At 42.0% G+C, this 19491-nt stretch overlaps 1 protein-coding gene across 3 annotated transcripts in view; it reads right to left on the bottom strand.

Annotated features, from left to right (window-relative positions):
• The window catches only part of Nup85 (nucleoporin 85), a 28325-nt gene extending 11172 nt beyond the window's left edge, over window positions 1–17153 (bottom strand). Inside the window, exons 1-11 of one of the 3 annotated variants that reach the window (XM_005332549.4) lie at window positions 16897–17153; window positions 13186–13279; window positions 11708–11870; window positions 8044–8114; window positions 6769–6812; window positions 4747–4816; window positions 2838–2959; window positions 1635–1769; window positions 1409–1531; window positions 1051–1182; window positions 740–846 (exon numbers count right to left, since the gene is read on the bottom strand). In XM_005332549.4, the coding sequence (XP_005332606.1) occupies window positions 740–846; window positions 1051–1182; window positions 1409–1531; window positions 1635–1769; window positions 2838–2959; window positions 4747–4816; window positions 6769–6812; window positions 8044–8114; window positions 11708–11870; window positions 13186–13279; window positions 16897–16929 (1094 nt within the window). In that variant the 5' untranslated portion in view covers window positions 16930–17153. Of the gene's footprint in view, window positions 1–739; window positions 847–1050; window positions 1183–1408; window positions 1532–1634; window positions 1770–2837; window positions 2960–4746; window positions 4817–6768; window positions 6813–8043; window positions 8115–11707; window positions 11871–13185; window positions 13280–16401; window positions 16702–16787 lie in introns of those variants that run through there. The other 2 variants (XM_040268471.2, XM_040268470.2) reach the window with 2 other exon arrangements.
• Window positions 17154–19491: the final 2338 nt, after the last annotated feature.

Here is a 19491-nt window from a genome sequence, read left to right on the forward strand (position 1 = left end):
GAGAAAATAATTTCTATTCTACATAAATTACCCAGTCTCAGGTATTCTGTTTTAGAGAACAATCTAAGGCAGCTGTCCTATAAGAGAAAGGATAAAAAAAAACCCAGAATGTTCTAGAGATGAATGGTGGTGACAAAATACAACACTATTAATACACATAATGCCACTGAATTACACATCTAAAAATGGTTAAAGTGGCTGGCTGTGTTGGCACATGCCTGAAATTCTAGCTCAACTTGGAAGGCTGGGGCAAGAGATCTCAAGTTTGAGACCAGTCTAGGCAATCTATTTAGACCCTGTTATGGCACACATTTGTAATCCTAGCTACAGAAGAAGATGAGGCAGTTGGAGCCCAAGTTTGAGGCCAGCCTCACAACTTAGCTAGACCCTACCTCAAAATAAATTTAAAGAAAAAGCTGGATGTGGTGGTACATGCCTGTAATCCCAGCAACTCAGGAGGCAGAGGGGGCAGATCACAAATTCAGGGGCAGATCACAAATTCAAGGTCAGCCTTAGCAACTTAGCATGGCCATAAGGAACTCAATGAGACCCTGTTTCAAAATAAAAGGGGCTGGGAATGTGAGACTCAGTGGTTAGGCTCTCCTGAATTCAATCCTTAATACAAAAAAAGAAAGAAAGAAAAGTGCTGAGTACATACTTCAGTGGTAGAGCACTTCTGAGTTCAAGTCCCAGCACATCCCCCCAAAAAAGATAAAGTGATGGGATTGGAGGGTCCTACCTGCATTCCTTGATCACTTGGTGGATGTCAAACTCAAAGGCCGCCATCAAGATGTTGTCCAGGGGCTCTGGGCTGCTCTCACCTCCCAGAAACATGTCCAGGCTGGACTGTGGAAAGGTGATGACCCACTCAATCCCCAGCATGGAAGCAGAGATTTAGGGGAGCAGTCAAGACTGCTATACAGGGACCCCTGGAGAGGGATGATGGGTTCCTTCAAAAAGGGCTAAAAGAGCCTTCCTATTCCTGGAAAAGCTCAAGAAAATGCACAAATAGACCCCAGGACTACTGCCCCCCATGAAGAGCTCACTCACCTGGGCATAGAAGTGCAGATCAATGGGTTTTACTGTGGGATGAGAGTACAGAAGCCGAGTGACTAGGAAATGGTACCAATTACTCAGAAGTTCCTTCTGCTCTAACAAGGCGGCCTCATCTCCCAGCATGATCTGAGGAGAGAAATTCCCTGAGCTCCACTTCCTCTAAGGGCAGCTTCTCTACGGTTTTGCTAATCTCAGTTGGGGCCCAAGCTTTCAACTAGAAGCCAAAAGTTCCTTCTTGCCCAGCATAGTGAGGGACAGCCCTGTCCAGGGAGCCAGCTTCTGCTGTGGCTCCAGGGGATGCCACAGCCCTAGGGAAGGCCATCAGGACCCAACCAAACTGCTTCCCCCAGACCTTGCAGAGAGACTCTAGGCGGGGGCTGGAGGCAAACGTGCCATCCTGCAGGTGCCGCTCACACTCCTCTCGCCAGTGCTGCCACTTCAGCTCCAGCTCAGTCAGCGTCTGAGTGTTGCCAGGCTAAGGGGAAAGACCTAATGAGATGCCAACCTACCAAACCCTTTATATTTCAAGAAATCATTCCCAGTCCCATGACCCAGCAAGCAAGGCTAGTTCCACATACACTGAGAATAGGCATTGTCCTCATCAGGTCCCCCAGGATTCGACACATGCCTGCAGAGGTGGGGCTGGCATCTGCCTCCTTGGACAGCATCTGTCGGGCCTCATCTAGCCGACCCTGAAGCACCAAGACGGTCACCTGCAAGGAAATGGCACAGGTCTGGTCCTGAGAGGTTTTACAACTCCTTGGGCAGTTCTCTGCTCCATGGATGACTTTTTCCTTTTTTCTAACCCTGAGCCATATCCCCAGCCCTTTATTTAAAATTCTGAGACAGGATCTCCTTAAATTGCTGAGGCTGGCCTCGAACATGGGATACTCCTGTCTCAGACGCCTGAGTTGCTGGGATTACAGGTGTGTGCCACTTTATCCAGTTCCATGGATGGCCCCCTTCAGAATCCATTTATCACACGAGTCTCATAGTTTTACCCTGACCATTTTTATCAAATTGCCAGTTATTGCCTATTGGTAGTGCACACCTATAATCCCAGCTACACTGGAGTCTGAGGCAGGAGGATCTCAATTTCAAAGCCAGCCTAGGCAATATAGTCAAACCTTGTGCCAAAAATAAAAAATAAAATAAAAGGGCTGAAGAGATAGCTCAGTGGTACAGCACTTACCTAGCATGTGTAAGACCACAGGTTCAGTCCCCAATATCACCAAAAAAAGAAAGAAATTGCAATTCAAGTTCATTTATGTACATACACATACTCAGAATAAATATAGCAGGTCCTCTACTTGTGAATTAACATTCTCATTAAAATTTACTTACAACCCCCAAATCAATATTCAGGCACTTTCACCACCATTCAAATGACAAATGCAGTTGAGCCCAGTGGCACACTCCTGTAATCCCAGTGACCCAGGAGGCTAAGGCAGGAGCATCAAAAATTCAAATCCAGCCTCAGCAACTTGGCAAGACTCTGTCTCAAAATAAAAAATAAAAAGGGCTGGGGATGTCAACTGCTTTTGTATGATCTTCCTGTCTTCTCTTCCTTAGATCCAAAAAGAACTCAAATCCCTTTTCCACTAGAATATCTATGAAGCTTTTTTTAAGCTCTGCCCTAAAGCAGGGAAGGAAAAAATATCTCCATGATCAGTCTTGAGGAGCCAGGCAGGAGCCTGAGGACAACCTCAGAATCACTCAAAAAGCATCCAGGCAGCAGAATGCAAGGCGGGAAGAAGGGGAGGCCTGCACAAGGTCCTTACCAAGTTCCAAAAGCTCTCGTGTTTGCTTGGATTCTCACTGCCCAGAACGTCTGCTGACAAACTGTCCACTTCGCACACATGGAGTCGGACCCAGTCGAGGAGATGGAGGAGGAGAGGGCCAGCTGGGAGGAGAGAGTCTCATCATGCACGAAAACTTCACTTCACCTGCAGCAAGTTCTACTTTAACCCAGGTAGGGAGAATGTGAAAGTGGACAAGATGGCATTCCAAGAGGGGCTCATCTCTCCTAAACAGGCACACATGGTGCTGCATCAAGTGCTACGCTAGGAAAAATCAAGTGGAACTTTTACAAAATCCTCCCTGTGCCAGTCAGCTTCATCCTTCACTGAATCCTGGAAAGGGTTGAAGCTGGGATGCAGACCTCATCACCCCTAGCCAGATTCTTCACAAAAATCTAATGGCTACGTGGTTAATGGCCATTTAGGGACCAGTACTGACTAGATGTTACATGCAGTGATGTGAAACTGCAATCTCCTCAAAATCTACTAGAGAAAGTAGGTATCTGATCATCTAATTTAACTTTCAGGTTGCTCAGTGCTTCAGTAGTAGAATGAATGAACTGCTATACTGCACAGAGGTCAATACTCAAGTATGGATACTAGCAAACAAAACCATTTCAAGAAATTAAAAACAGCCAAGTGCAGTGGCACACACCTGTAATTTGAGTAGCCTTGGAGGCTGAGGCAGGAGGATAGTGAATTCAAAGCCAGCCTCAGGGCTGGGGATATAGCTCAGTGGGTAGAGTGCTTGTCTCAATCCCTACCACCACCACCACCAAAAAAAAAAAGGCAGCCTCAGGATAAAGCAAGGTGTTAAGCAACTCAGTGAGATTCTGTCTCTAAATAAAATATAAAATAGGGCTGGGGATGTAGCTCAGTGGTCAAGTGCCCCTGAGTTCAATCCCCAGTATCCCCCCACACACACACACACAAAAAAAAAAAAAAGGAAAAAAGCCTACCACACTTCCAGAGTACACATTCAAGCCAGGACACTATATGACATAATTCAAGATCAACAAAATAGGGCTGTAGATATAGCTCAGTGATAGAGCGCTTGTCTATCATGTGTGAGGTTCTGGGTTCAACTTCCAGCATATATAAAAAAGAAAAGGAGGAAAAAAAAAAACCCCAAACAGAATAATCCCACCTAGACATGGATCAGATATAGGGTTGCCCAGACCCAATCATTAACTATCAAATTCTCAAAGCAACTTTTGACTCTCACCACCTAACTCCTCTTCACATCTTTTTTTTTTTTTTAAAATATTTATTCTTAAGTTTTAGATGTACACAGTATCCTTATTTTATATTTATGTGGTGCCAAGGCTCGAACCCAGTGCCTCGTGCATGTTAGGCAAGCACTCTACCAGGGAGCCACACCCCAGCCTCCTCTTCACATCTTTAAAACTTTAAGCTTCACCTATCCATAACATAAATACTAATCACTACTCTCATGCACAACTTGAATATTTGTTTACAAAGTACTTGGGTGTTGGGGAACACCAGGGATTGAACTCAGGGGTGCTCTACCACTGAACTGCATCTCCATCTCCCATCCTTTTCATTTTATTTTGAATCCAGGACTCACTAAGGTACCAGGATGACCTGGAAATTGCAATCCTCCTGCCTCAGCCTCTGAAATGGCTAGAATCACAGGTGTTCACCACTGTACCCTGCCTGTTTGAGGGAAGGTACTTCATGACTGTTTTTTGCACATCTAACAAAATGACACATTTCTTGGGGTGTCTTATAATGACTTCTGATGGCTATTATGAAGAACACTGGAAAAAAACATTCCTAGCAGCAAAATATACTGATTCATAGGACAGATGAGGGATGATCAGTGGAGGGCAGGGAGCTCTCTAATATGATAGGATTATTCCAGGCTCACCTGGGGCCACTTCAATAAAAAGAATCTCACACAGGTTCCATATGAGCTCCATTGCTGACAAAATGGAGACCTTAGGAAGAAACAGAAACAGGTTTTAATATTCCTCAGGTTTGTTCTCAGAACAAAGAAAGAAGGGCTTGAATCCCATGATGGTCACTCACTAACCTAACAACTACTGACATGTCTATGGCAGTATTTCCACAGGGCATTCCATATGAAAATTTTCATTGATGATATTATTATTTTTTTAATTGAACTCAGGAGCACTCAACCACTGAGCCACATCCCCAGCCCTATTTTGTATTTTATTTAGAGACAGGGTCTCATTGAGCTGTTAGTCCCTCGCCATTGCTGAGGCTGGCTTTGAACTCATGATCCTCCTGTCTCAGCCTCCCCAGCCACTGGGATTAGAGGCGTGCATCACTGAGCCATGTGGTGGTGATATTATTTTAATGGTTGTGATTTTATTTTAATGTTCATTAGACAAATAAAACCAGAACATCATACTGATACTATTGAATTGTGACTTAGGAAGTGGTAGTATTTAAATAAAAAGGGAGAGACAATTTTTTTTTTTATTTTTTAGTTTTCAGTGGACACAACATCTTTGTTTGTATGTGGTGCTGAGGATCGAACCCGGGCCGCACACATTCCAGGCGAGCGCACTACCGCTTGAGCCACATCCCCAGCCCGAGAGACAATATTTTAAAAAGACTAAATAATAAAAGCATATAATTAGGCAAAAACTGTGAAGTTGGTATTTCAGTGACTCAATTTTAAGAAGTAGTGTACTAAAGGCAAATCTTAGGCTAGGGTGCAGCTCAGAGGTAAAACATGTGCTGAGCATATACAAGGTCGAGTTGAATCCCAAAATCACAAAAAAAAGAAGAAAAAAAAAAAAGTGGGCATCAGGGTGTGGTGGTACACGTCTGTAATTCCAGTTACTTGGGAAGCTGAGGCAGGAGGATCACAAGATATAGGCCAAAATGGGCAACTCAGTGAAACCCTGTCTCAAGACAAAATATGAAAAACAGTAGGCGATATAGTTCAGTTGTAAAGCATCCCTGGGCTTATTTCCTAATACCAAAACAATAAAGCCCCATACAATACCTAAAAATAAATCAGACTTGGACCCTGCCCTTAAGAATACACAGGCTCGGGCTGGGGATGTGGCTCAAGCGGAAGCGCACTCGCTTGGCAGCCCGGGTTCGATTCTCAGCACCACATACAAACAAAGATGTTGTGTCCGCTGAAAACTGAAAAATAAATATTAAAAAAATTCTCTCTCTCTCTCACTCTCTCTTAAAAAAAAAAAAAAAAAGAATACACAGGCTCAGGCTGGGGTTGTGGCTCAGCAGCAGAGCACTCACCTAGCATGTGCAAGGCCCTGGGTTCGATCCTCAGCACCACATAAAAATAAATAAATAAAGTGAAGGTATTGTGTCCAACTACAACTAAAATATATATATGAAATTAAAAAGAAAAGAATACTCAGGCTCCTCTTCTCTACCACTCTTCCATCCAGACACCATCATCCCTTGTTCATAAGAGGAAAATAAACACTTTGTAGACGAGAGATAGGACACTTTTCCCTACTGACTACTGAGTTTAAAAAATACCAAGAGTCTACCAAAGAAAGAAGATTTCTGCAAGTCATCTTCCAGTTCTAACTAAAGAACAATCATTTGCCACTCAGCAAAAATTCTGGGTTCATGAATTGTTTTTATAATAAGCACTGGTTCTGAACATACAACTATCCATCTCAAGTGACAACTCATATACGCTGTGTATTTAGGATTTATAGTTCTCTGAAAACTCATATGGTATTTATCAAGGTGATCCTTGTGTTCCAATGTGCTAGACCTTGAAGGATGACTAGCAGGATCTCTGTCGCCCCAAATGGCTGCCCGTAGACCTGGAAAGAAAGGGTTCCACCCTAACAGTGACTGAAGAGCTATCCTAAGTGGGTCCTGAGGACACAAATAGATAGTAGTGCCAATACGATAGGCAGCTCCCCCTTACCTGGCTGCTGAACTGGCGACCACTGGCTGGATCCTTTGCAGCAACTAACAAAACACAAAACATTTTAAGCAAGCTATGGAAATGAAATGATATGCTATGGAAATGGTATTCCCATTGTTCTAACTTCATATGTCAGTTCTATAGCATGTTTGTTTCTTTTGTTTCTCTTAATGACCATCATTTTCTAGATATTTTTTGATACTAAAAACTGAACCCAGGGGTACTTTACCACCCTACCCCTTGTTTATTTTTTATTTTGAGAGAGGGTCTCACTAATTCCTGAGGGCCTCACTAAAGTGCTGAGATTACCCAGAATTATAGGCATGTGCCACTGTGTTCAGCCCTACATGTTTTTTGATGTCTCATATCCCTTTGTTGTACTTCAATGCCTCTCAAACAAAACTACTCAGGCTATAAAGAGCACTTTCAACTATAATGCAGCCACCTTAAAGGCTTCTGATTCCAGTTGTGGTGGCACGCACTATAGACAGAGTACTTGCCTAGCATGTACCAGGCCCTGGGTGCCATCACTAGAACTACAAAAAAAAAAAAAAAAAAAAAAGCCTCTGTGTTATGATTTGGATGTGAGGTGTCCCCCAGAAGCTTACATGTGAAACAATGCAAGAAAGTTCAAGAAAAAGTAATTGGGGGGCTGGGGATGTGGCTCAAGTGGTAGCGCGCTCGCCTAGCATGTATGAGGCACTAGGTTCGATTCTCAGCATCACATAAAAACAAAATAAAGATATTGTGTTCACCTAAAAAACTAGAAAATAAATATTAATAATAATAATAATAATAATTGGGTTACAAGAGTCTTAACCCAATCAGTGAATTAATCACCCAATGGGATTGAGTGGTTAGGAAGGCAGGTAGGGTGTGGCTGGAGGAAATGGGACATTGGGGATGTGAGACCCTATCTCTAAATAAAATACAAAATAGGGCTGCGGATGTGGCTCAGGAGTCAAGTGCCCCTGAGTTCAATCCGCAGTACCAAAAAAAAAAAAAAAAAAAAAATTAGGGATTGAGGTCTGGGGTTGTAGCTCAGCAGTAGCCTTGCACGTGTGAGGCACTGGGTTTGATTCTCAGCACCACATAAAAATAAATACATAAAATAAAGATATTATGCCCAACTAAAACTAAAAAAAATTTTTTTAATTAGGAATTGTGTAAAATTGGAAAGAATTTGAAAATGCAACATCAGACTTTACTGTTTAGTATTTGTGGCCAAACAGATACCATGAATATGACCACACACATACATAACAAAATTCTTACTTGCAAATTGGTGCATTTCCTCCATACAGGCTCTTATGACTGATCGATAGTTTTTACTCACTCGAACCAATCTACAAAAAAATGAAATGACATACACAAGATGAGCTTGGAACATCTCATCTCATATCAGAAAGGGAGCACTCAAATCACAAAGGAATTTGCTGAAAAAAAAAAAAAGTGGGGGGCATCAGCCAACCTGAAAGAGATTCACATGCTCCAAACCTGGAACAATCTGAATGACAAAATGAACAATTATTATAGAGGGGCTGGGGTTGTGGCTCAGTAGCAGAGCATTTGCCTAGCATGTGTGAGGCATTGGGTTCAATTCTCAGCACCACATATAAATAAATAAAAGTCTACTGACAACTAAAAAATATTTTAAAAATATTAATTATTAGGGTCTGGGGCTCAGTGGCAGAGCGCTTGCCTTACATGTGTGAGGCACAGGGTTCAATACCCAGCAACACATAAAAATAAACAAAATAAAGACACTATGTCCATGTATAACTAAAGAAAACAAATGTTTTTAAATAATAATAATTATTGTTATATAATCAGGATAAAACAAACATGAGGTTACACTAATGTTTATCATTGCAGATGATTTTAGGTGTTTTTGTTTTTGTACTAGGGATTAAACACAGGGTGCTTTACCACTGGCCCCCATCCTCAGCCCTTTTTATATTTTATTTTTAGTTTCTTAAGGCCTTCTGAAATTACTGAGGCTATCCTGGAACAATTGTAAATCCTCCTGCCTCAGCCTCCCAAGTCTCTGAGATTATAAGAGTGCACAATTGCACCTGGATATATTTCTGCAGATGAGACACACTGATGGACACTAAAATTAGTGGGTGAAAAATATGAGGAGAAATAGGATTTATACAGTCTCAAACTTTCGCCCCAATACATACATATATATATATATATGTATATCACCATATATTAGCAGCAAGGGAAAAATGGTAACTTGACAGCAGAGAAGCCAAACAGAAACCACATAATCAAGGTCAGCATCCTCAGTAATGGAACATCAGTATCATGAACCTGTGTGTAAAGACACATCTCCACTTCTGTGTTCTTTTTGGTAACAAATGCTATACATGCTTTGTCAATTAGGAGAAAACATCTGACAAACCCAAACTGAGAGGTATTCTACAAAACAGTCATCAATATTCTTCAAAAGTATGAAGGTCAAGAAAGAGACTAAGAAAAACACACACAAACTCATGGGCAAAATTATAACCTGTTATATTTTTAGTTGTAGAGGGACACATTACCTTTATTTTATTTATTTATTTTTATGTGGTGCTGAGGATTGAACCCAGTGCTTCACACATGCTAGGTAAGTGCTCTACAGCCAAGCCAGAATCCCAGCCCTCAAAATAAATTTTTAAAAAAGGCTGGGGAGCCAGGCATTGTAGTGCATGCCTGTAATCCCAGCAGCTCAGGAGGCTAAGACAGGAGGATTGAGAGTTCAAAACCATCCTCAGCAACATCGAGGAACTAAGCAACTCAGTGACACCCTGTCTCTAATCAAATACAAAATTGGGCTGTGGGGCCTGGGGTTATGGCTCACTGGTAGAGTGCTTGCCTAGCACCAGTGAAGCACTGGGTTCAATCTTCAGTACCACATAAAAAATAAATAAAGGCATTGTGTCCATCTACAACTAAAAAAAAATATTTAAAAAATATTGGGCTGGGGATGTGGCTCACTGGTTGAGTGACCCTGAGTTCAACCCTGGTACACCCCTCCCCCACAAAAAAAGAGGAGGTGGAGAGCTGGGTACAGTGACACATGCCTATAATGTCAGCGAATCAAGAGGCTAATGCAGGCCTCAACAACTTAGCAAGACCCTGTCTTAAGATTTAAAAAAGTTTTTAAAAGGACTAGGGATGCGTTGCAGTGGTAAAACACTCTAGGGTTCAATCCCCAATGCCTCTGAGAAATAATAATAAAAAATAAGACTTGGGGCTGGGATTGTGGCTCAGTGGTAGAGCGCTCACCTAGCACGAGTGAAGCCCTAGATTTGATCCTCAGCACCACATAAAAATAAATAAATAAAATAAAGATATTGTGTGTAACTACAACTGAAAAATGAATATTAAAAAAAAAGAATAAGATTTTAAAAGAGCTGTGTATGTAACTCAGTGTTAGAGCACTAGCCTAGCACGTGTGAGGTCCTAAGTGCAATCACCAGTACCATCCACATGCAAAACAAAAATAGTACATATTCTGCAAATGGTCTATACAAAATAAAATAATTTCCCAATTATCTTCCCAATCCTCACTATTGCCCATTTTATAGTAAAGAGTATAAAGACTCAGGGGGCAGGGGATGGAGCTTGGTGGTACAGTGCTTTCTTAGCATACATAAGGCACTAGGTTTCATCTCCACCACAGAAGGAAGGAAGGAAGGAAAAAGAAAGGAAAAGAAGAAAGGCAGACAGACAGGCAGGCAAACAGACTCAGTAAAGGCTCAAACAAGACTAATTTACCTAGCCAAACAAGGTAATGGGAAAGCCCCTGTGGACAAAACTAGCTTCTCACAATTAGAACATTCACATGTATATTCATTCATTGAACATACTAAACAAAACACCAATTGTACTGACACACTGGAGATGAAGGAACAGATAATCTATAGAAGACAAGGTCCCCTGCCATCAAGGACTTACAGGACTTTTAATATTTTTTCCTAGAAATAGTAACAGATTTCTCTGAGTCATCATATTCTGTACTACAGCTTCTTAAACCAATGATATTCTCCCCCGCCACACACACACACAATTGATAAGGGTATTGCCCAGAATGACTCATTTGTGAAAAGCTTAGCTAGGAAGTAAAATACAAAAAATGCCCCGTGCCCTAAGAATATGACCAAACATAATAAAAATCTAACATAGAAGTTCTCAAACTCCAGTGTGCTTAAGAATCACCTGGAGATTTTCAGAACCAACCCCAAAGATTTTCATTTTGTTGATCTGAGGTGGGACCCAGAATTTGCAGTTAACAAGTTAATACCCTGATACTGAGTTAAGCCTTGAAACATGTTCAAAAATTCTTAATCTTAGAAAACAATAGTTTTCTTGTCTCAAATGTTAAGAAAAGTCTCAAAAGTAATTCTTTTAAGACTAAACAAAATAGGCGTGATGGTACATACCTACAATTCCAGCAACACTAGGAAGGCTAGGGCAGGACCATCACAAGGTCAGTCTGGCACACTTAGTGAGACTGTCTCAAAATAAAAATGGCTGGGGACAGAGCTCAGTTGTAGAGTATTACTTGCCTAGCATGTGTAAGGCCCTTGGTTTGACCCCCGGTAATGAAAAAAAAAAAAAAACCTGCCATTTGGATAACAAATCTTAAAACAACAGGACCTCATTCAATAATTCTCAAGTGCTGATTTGGCCCAACTGCCTTCTTTGGAGGGTAAATGAAGTAGGAATACAAACAGCAAAAGCGCAGCAACTCAGAGTCAACCAACAGCATATGAACATTTCCTGTGGGACCTGTATTCTAGTGTACAGGGAGGCCATACACCAGAACCAGGAGTCACTCCTTTCTTTAGGCATCCCTTTCATCACTCAAAAGGACAAGAATGCATTTCATATGGCTTTTCACAATAAAGCTATAAATTTCAGCATCTACCAGCAGCCTACTTACTGAGCTTTTCTGGACTTTCCAGTCAATTCTTCTTCAATTCTCTGGAGACCCACAAAGATTCCATGGGATTCATTAAAGAGTTTTCTCAAAATCTGAGAGTAAACATCTACATCTTTCCGGATGATATAGATAAAGGGACAGTTTGGGGCTGTCTCTGATTTTTCTGGGGAAAAAAAAAAACAAAAAAACAGGAAAAAACATTAACATCATTACCACCTCCAAAAGACAATCCATCCTAAAAATTTGAATTGAATATTTAATTATAAATTAGCTTCTGTGCTACTGATTTCATTTATAAAAACTAAAGTGTGACTTGGGGTGTAGCTCAGTATTAGAATACTCACCTAACATGTGTGGCTGTGGTTTTAATCTCCAACATTGCAAAACAACCAATGAAGCAAAATAAATAAAGTAATATAGATTACCATTTATAAATCATTCAAATATACAATCATACAAAGGGCTGTGGATATAACTCAGTGGTAGACCACTTGTCTACCATATGTAAGGCCCTAGATTCAATTACAGTACCATATAAGAAAGATTGGGGGTGTAGCTCAATGGTAGAGTGCTTGCCTAGCATGTGTAAGGGCCTGGGTTCGATTCCTAACATCACCGAAAAAAAAAAAAAAAAGTGTATCAGAAAAAAAGATCAGGAGCTGGAGTTGTGGCACGTGGTAGAGCACTTGCCTGGCATGTGTGAGGCCCTAGGTTTGATCCTTAGCACTTCACATAAATAAATAAATTAAATAAAAGATCCATTTACAACTAAAAAAAATAAATAATTTTTAAAAGATCTATGGACCAGTCACTGACGGAAATTAGGAAAACCAAGCCAAGGATAAGCCATTGCACCTCTTCTGCTGTGGATATAAACCACCATTTCTACAAAACCACCATTCAATTCACACTGTGAATGCAAAAGTGATGGCCACAGGACCTAAGTTTCACAACAAGGGGACTTATATTTGCAAGGCCTTGGGTTTGACCCCCAGCACAAGATAGGAAAGAAAGGAAAAGGGGAAAAGAACAGTTGAGGTTTTAAAACATAAAGAAAATCCTTTCTGAGCTGGTGCACACTTGTAAGCCTGTAATCTAAGCCTGTGACTAAGGAGGCTCAGGCAGAGTGAGTTCAAAGCCAGACTCAGTGAATTAGCCAAGCCATAAGCAACTCAGACCCTCTCTGTGAATAAAATCAAAACAGGACTGGGGATGTGGCTCAGTGGTAGAGCACCCTGGGTTCAATCCCCAGTCCAAAAAAATAAAATAAAATAAACTTTCCCATAAAACAAGGAGACATTTTTTTTCCCTTGGACTTAACATCTTCCAGGTCTCATAAATGAATGCAAAACTAAAACAATTAGTTTAAAAATGAAAATGGTGCAAAATAAGCACAATCGTTTCATGTCTCTGCTAGTCAAACATGAAAGAAAAACAACCAAATATGCCAAGATAATCTAGTAGGAAAAAATGACTACCTTTTTTGTTGAAGGAGGTTTCGCACACCAACATCTCCCCAGGACCCCAGTCAAAACACATTTGCTTCTTCTTGGAATTCATACCTGGAATCAACTAGAGAAAAATAAGAGTAGGAAATGTTACTCCTACTGAAGGCTTTGCTTTTCAATTGATTTTTTTTTTTAAGAGAGAGAGAGAATTTTAATATTTATTTTTTAGTTTTCGGCAGACACACAACATCTTTGTTTGTATGTGGTGCTGAGGATCGAACCCGGGCTGCACACATGCCAGGCGAGCGCACTACCGCTTGAGCCACATCCCCAGCCCTTTTCAATTGATTTTTAAGTACAATCCTAGAAATTAGTGGTTATGAAAATTATGAAGTGTTAATCCACATGCCCAGCTTCAGGGACCACTGAGTCCCCGAACCTTGCTGGGCACCTCAACCCTGCCTGCCAAGCTATACACCAACTTGGTTTCTTCTCCGCCCAGTACTGGAGTCAGTCATGCTCATGTGACCACTAAGCTATTTCACCTACTCTTTTTAATTTGGGACAGGGTTTCAAGAAATTGCCCAGACTGGCCTCAAATCTGCCATCCTCCTGCCTCAGCCACTTCAACAGCTGGGAATACAGGCCTGCACATTGTGTCCAGTTCACCCTAATCAATTCTTACTCTGTAATTAGCAATCTATGGTTTGGAAAAAGGAGTTCAAAAAATAAAAGGTCAGAAGCTGTGGCAAATGCCTATAATCTCAAATACTCAGGAGGCTGATGTAGAAGAATGGAAAGTCAAAGGCCCTGGGCAACTAAGTGAGACTGTGTGTCAAATTATTTAAAAATGAAGGGTTTTATTTGTTTTGGGTGGGGGGTGAGGGGAGTACTAGGGATTTAACCAGAGCCTTGCACTTGCTAGGCAAGCCCTTAACCAGTGAGCTACATCCTCAGCCCTCAAATAAAATTTTTTGAAAGGTTAGGTGGGGCTTGGGGGTATAGCTCGGTGGTAAAACACTTGCCTATCATGTTTAAGGCCCTGGTTTCAATCCCCAATAGCACAAAAATGATAAAAATGAAAAATAAGTAAATAACTGAACTGTTACTAAAAAAAAAAAAAAAAAAAAGAAAAGAAAAAGAAAGAAACTTCCAATCCTATAGCTTCTGTGCCATCTCTGTAATGGTGATTTTTTTTTTCCCCTCAGGCCAATCCCTTTGAGTGTCAGCTTCACACACACAGCTGCCTAATCCAAAGATTAATCTATAGAGCTATATCTATAACCAAAAGCCAAAAAGTAAATCTTTAAAAATTTTGGTTTTTAGTTATAGATGAACACAATGCCTTTATTTTACTTATTTTTATGTGGTGTTCAAGATGAAACCCAGTGCCTCACACATGCTAAGCAAATGCTCTACCACTGAGCTACAACCCCAGCCTCCAAAGTAAACATATATAAGATGGGGGTCTTGCTGTTGCCCAGGTAGTTCTTGAACTCCTGGACTCAAGCAATTCTTCCATCTCAGCCTCTCCAACAGCTGGGACCACAGGTGTGTGCCACCATGACCAGATTAAAAAAAAAAAAAAAAAAAAAAAAGGATCCCATGATGTCTATCCTTAGCCCAGAACCTTTTTCCATACTCACAAATGAACAGTCTTCCCACTTATTAGAAATAATCTGTGCTTCTTCTCTTTCCCTCAGCACCAAAATCCAATCCACCAATAACTCCAGTTCTAACCACTTACCACCTCTATCTGTGTAACCCTGTATAACCCAAGCTCTCATGAACTCTCCTCTGAACACTGCATCTCTGTTAGCATCCAAATGACTCTCTTACATGGTTATTATCTGTCCTGTAAGTAGACAAAAGCTCACAGGATCAGGGGACTCTAGGATTCTCATTCACTGCCTAAAAGAGACTGGTACAGATGGCATACCATAAATATTTTTGACAATGAGTCTGGTAAAACCTGTGGGTGCTTTACCACTGAGCCTCATTTTTATTCATTTATTTATTTATGGTACTGGAGATTGAACCCAGGGCCTTGTGCATGCCAGGCAAGCACAATATACTTGTATCAAGACTAGACTGTCAATAGTCTAGTCTTGATACAAGTATATTCAGTTCTTAGGAAGTTCTAATGCAGCCAAACAAAGCAAGAAGAGGCTGGGAGCAGTCGTGCACACCTATAATCCCAATTTAGGAGGCTGAGGCAAGAGGATAAATTGGAGGCCAGCCTCAGTTACCCAGTGAGACCATCAGTGACCTGGAAAGATCTGTCTCAAAATAAAAATGTGGGGACTGGGATTGTGGCTCAGCAGTAAAGCGCTTATCTAGCACATGGGAAGCCCTGGTTTCAACCCTCAGCACTACATAAAATAAATAAATAAACAAAATAAAGGTATTGTGTCCAACTACTTCTAAAATATAAATATTTTTTTAAAATGTGGGGGCTGGAGATACAGTTCAGTTGGTAGAGTGCTTGCCTGGCATGCACAAGGCCCTGGGTTCAATCTCCAATACCATAAATAAATAAATGAATAAAAATGAGGCTCAGTGGTAAAGTACCCACAGACTCAGTGGTTTAAAAAAAAAAAAAAAAAACAACTTCACAATATACACAAAAATTAACTAAAGCCTTTTTTGTCGGGTGGGGGGGGTGTCTAGCTCAGTGATAGAATGCCTGCTTGTATGCACAAAGTCCTGGGTTCAATTCCCCAGCACCAAAACAGAAATTAACAAATAATTAGATCATAGACAAATGTAGAACAGTATCTGTAAAACTTAAAGGCCAGACACAGGGACACACTCCTGTAATTCCATCTACTTGGGAAGCTGAGGCAGAATTTTAATTATGAGGCATGTTTGGACAACTTAGTGAAATCCTTGTCTCAAAAGAGCCAGGCAAGGTCTCCCAGCAGCTCGGGAGGCTGAGGCCGGAGGATCACAAATTCAAAGCCAGCCTCAGCAATTTAGCCATGCCCTAAGCAACCTAGCAGACCCTGTCTCAAAATAAAATACAAAAAGGGATGTGACTCAGAAGTTTAGCGCCCCTACGTTCACTCCCCAGAACCAAATAAAATAAAATAAAGTAGAACTTTTGAAAAGCTACAGAGAGCAGATATTTGACCTAGTCAAGGGGGTTAAGATAGGCTGCTGGAGCTTCTATTTGAAAAATGAGCAGCAAATAAAGCAGGGAAGAGACTAGCATTGCAGGAGTCGGAAATGGAAGGCATCTCCTACCTAAAGCTCAGGAATTTCTTTATCACGGATCATACACACTTGACATACTCTCTTGAGAGTTCAAGCGGAATTGAATAAAAACAGTCTTGCAAGAGAATAAATACGTTTCATATCCGTAGAGCCCGCACAGCACGATAGGTGAAAGGCAAGTTCACGGCGCTGTGATGTGGAGCCTAGTTTGGCTGGAAAGTTTAAAGCCCCGGGTCCTCTGCTTGATCTGAGCTCGCTGGAATGCCCTCGAGGATACCAAGAAAATAGGTCGGAAAGACAGGGGAACAAGAGGCCTCCAGGCCGAGGCTCGTGAGTATACCAAGGCGCCGAAAGGCAGTGACCACTACCACCCGACCCTCTCCCTAATCAACGCAGGCCGCCTCCGCTCAGGACACCTGAGTCCAGGAGGCGGGCTGCGCCCGGCGGGGAGGTAGGCCAGCCTCAAGTGACAACGCAGACGCAGTCCTCGTGCCGAGCAAGCGAGCCCTTTCCGGGCGCCCTTACAGTGACTGTCGGCTCGCCGTCCAGCTCCTCCATGGTGCCACCTGGACCTCGCGGAGCCGCCAGCGCTGCGCGTTCCAGACTCCCGCTCAGAGCCGGCTGCGAGAGAGGACCCCGCCCGGGCGCCCCCTGCGACGCCCGCAGGCCGGACTCGCCGGCGCTGCAGAGGCCTTTCGTCTGAGCCAAGACCCGCTCCTTAGCGGCTTTCTAGGCGTCTTTCCTTCCCGGTCGGGACAGTTCGCCAAGAAAAACAGCGCCAGAGACCGCCAGTCCTCGCCGGAACGTTCTCGGCGGGTCAGGCGGCGCCGCGGACAGCCCCGCGCCGAGCAGCGGAAGGCCCGGGGGGCGGCGGGGCGCGCGTGGGTTAGCGCAGCCCGGCTGAGTCGCGGCCGCAGGTGTCGCGGCTCCCTGGGCTCGCTGGGTCCTGGTCTGGGGCGTTAGTCTCGTCGAAGCCGCTTCTTCAAACTCCGATCGTGTAACCGGGTTTGTGTTCACAGGCAGCCGCCGCCACTCCCACCTCAAAACGCAGGACGCGCGCGGCCCAAATCGAGGCAGCTGGGCTTGCTGAATTACAAAGACTGGTGTGGGTCCCTCTCGGTGGAGAAGCAGGCAAAGCTGTGAAGTCGGGGAACCCTGGCGAACTGTGCGAAATTCGAAAGTTCCGGAAAACGTCAAGGAGTTAAATTTTTCTATTTTTTGAATAGTATGTAACACATCAAGCAAGAATAGTTCTGATTCTAAACTTCCAAACGACCCAACTTTAGTTAATTAGTGATTTAAAAGTAATTCTTAAGAAGCAATACCAGAAAATGTAACAGCTTTTATTTCAGAACAAAATTTGGCCCCTGAAAACAAGACAAATGTATCCATGTTTTACCTGTGGGAACGTTTCCTTTCCCTGAGATTTTTCCAAATGACCTGTAGGAATTGGTGAAAAGGAAATTAGTCAGAATGGATTAGTAAAATCCTGTCATTCTGTAAAGAATTTGTTCATGTAGCTGGGCACAGTGGCCCTCACCTGTTAATCCCAACGATTTGGGAGGCTGAGACAGAAGGATCACCAGTTTGAGGCCAGCCTCAACAATTTAGCAAGAAACTTTCAAGGTGAAAAATAAAAAGGGCTGGGATGTAACTTGGTGGTTCAATCCCCAGTACCAAAAAATTGTAAATAAAAAATTTGTCCTTTTAAAACAGAAATAGGCCCGGCGTGGTGGCGCTCACCTGTAATTCCAGAGCCTTGGAAATGATGGTTTGCCTTTGCTGAGGCAGGAGGATCCCAAGTTCAAAGCCAATAAGACCCTGTCTCTAAATTTAAAAAAAAAAAAAAAATTTAAAAGGGCTGGGGATGTGACTCAAGCGGTAGCGCGCCCGTCTAGCATGCATGCGGCCACTGTCTCTCCTCTCTCACTCTCTCTTTAAAAAATAAAACTAAAAAAATGGCTGGAGGTGTGGCTCAGTGATTGAGGGCCCCCGAATTCAATCCCCAGAACGCCCCCGCCCCCCCAGCCAAAAAAAAGTCCAAAGGCACACCTGTAATCCCAGTGGCTGGGGAGGCAAGAGGATATTGAATTCAAAGCCAACCTCAGCAAAAGGGCTGAGTCAGGGGAATCTTGAGTTCAATGTCAACTTCAGCAACTTAGGCCCTAAGCAACCCAGGGTGACCCTGAATCTAAATAAAATATATATTAAAGGGCTGCGGATGTTGCTCAGTGGTTAGGTATCTCTAGGTTCAATCCCCTGTATCCCCCCCCAAAAAATTAATTTTCTCTTCCCTTTCCTCCACCAGTGATTCCTTTCTCCTTCCCCCCACCCCTGGAATGGTTGGTTTAACTCTTAGATTGTATCTAATTTGGGAGAGTCTTCATTTATGCAAGCAGCATAAACTCTTAGTAACACAAAAAAGAGAAAAATACTTCTGGAACCAAATAAAAATTACTTATAACAATACCTATTGGCTTAAATCAAATGTATGAAATATGATATGTCAAGAGCTTTGTAATATTTTGAACAACTAATAATAAAAAAAATTTAAAAAAAAACCTATTGCACAAGAGTCAAACCCAAAAATCACTTTTAAGTCATTCCAAGCTTAGAATCTGTCTCAGATCAAACCACATTAACTGTGCAAAATGTAGCCTGTGTAAAGTGCTAACTAGATGTATTTTAATAAATCCTAATAAAAATAATGCTTCCTAATTTGCAGAGAAATAAATATATAACCATTTCAAGAGATAATTTAAACAAGATGTGGTAATGCAGGCCTATAACCTCAGCTTCTTGGAAGACTGAGACAGGAGGATCTTAAGTTCAAGGCTAGCCTTGGCAACTCAGGCCCTAAGCAATTTATTGAGACCCTGTCGCAAAATAAAAATTAGGGGCTGTGGTTGTAGCCCAGTGGTAGAGTGCTTGCCTAGCATGTGTGAGGCACTGGGTTCAGCCCCTCAAAATAAATAAATAAATAAATAAATAAATAAATAAATAAATGTATTGTGTTCATCTATAACTAGATAAAAATCTTAGTTTTGGGGGGATATAGTTCAGTTGTAAAGCACCGCTGGGTTAAATCTCCAGTACAAAAAATAAATAATTTAAATAGAA

The sequence above is a fragment of the Ictidomys tridecemlineatus genome, chromosome 3 (assembly GCF_052094955.1).
Source record: "Ictidomys tridecemlineatus isolate mIctTri1 chromosome 3, mIctTri1.hap1, whole genome shotgun sequence".
Classification (NCBI taxonomy): Eukaryota; Metazoa; Chordata; class Mammalia; order Rodentia; family Sciuridae; genus Ictidomys; species Ictidomys tridecemlineatus.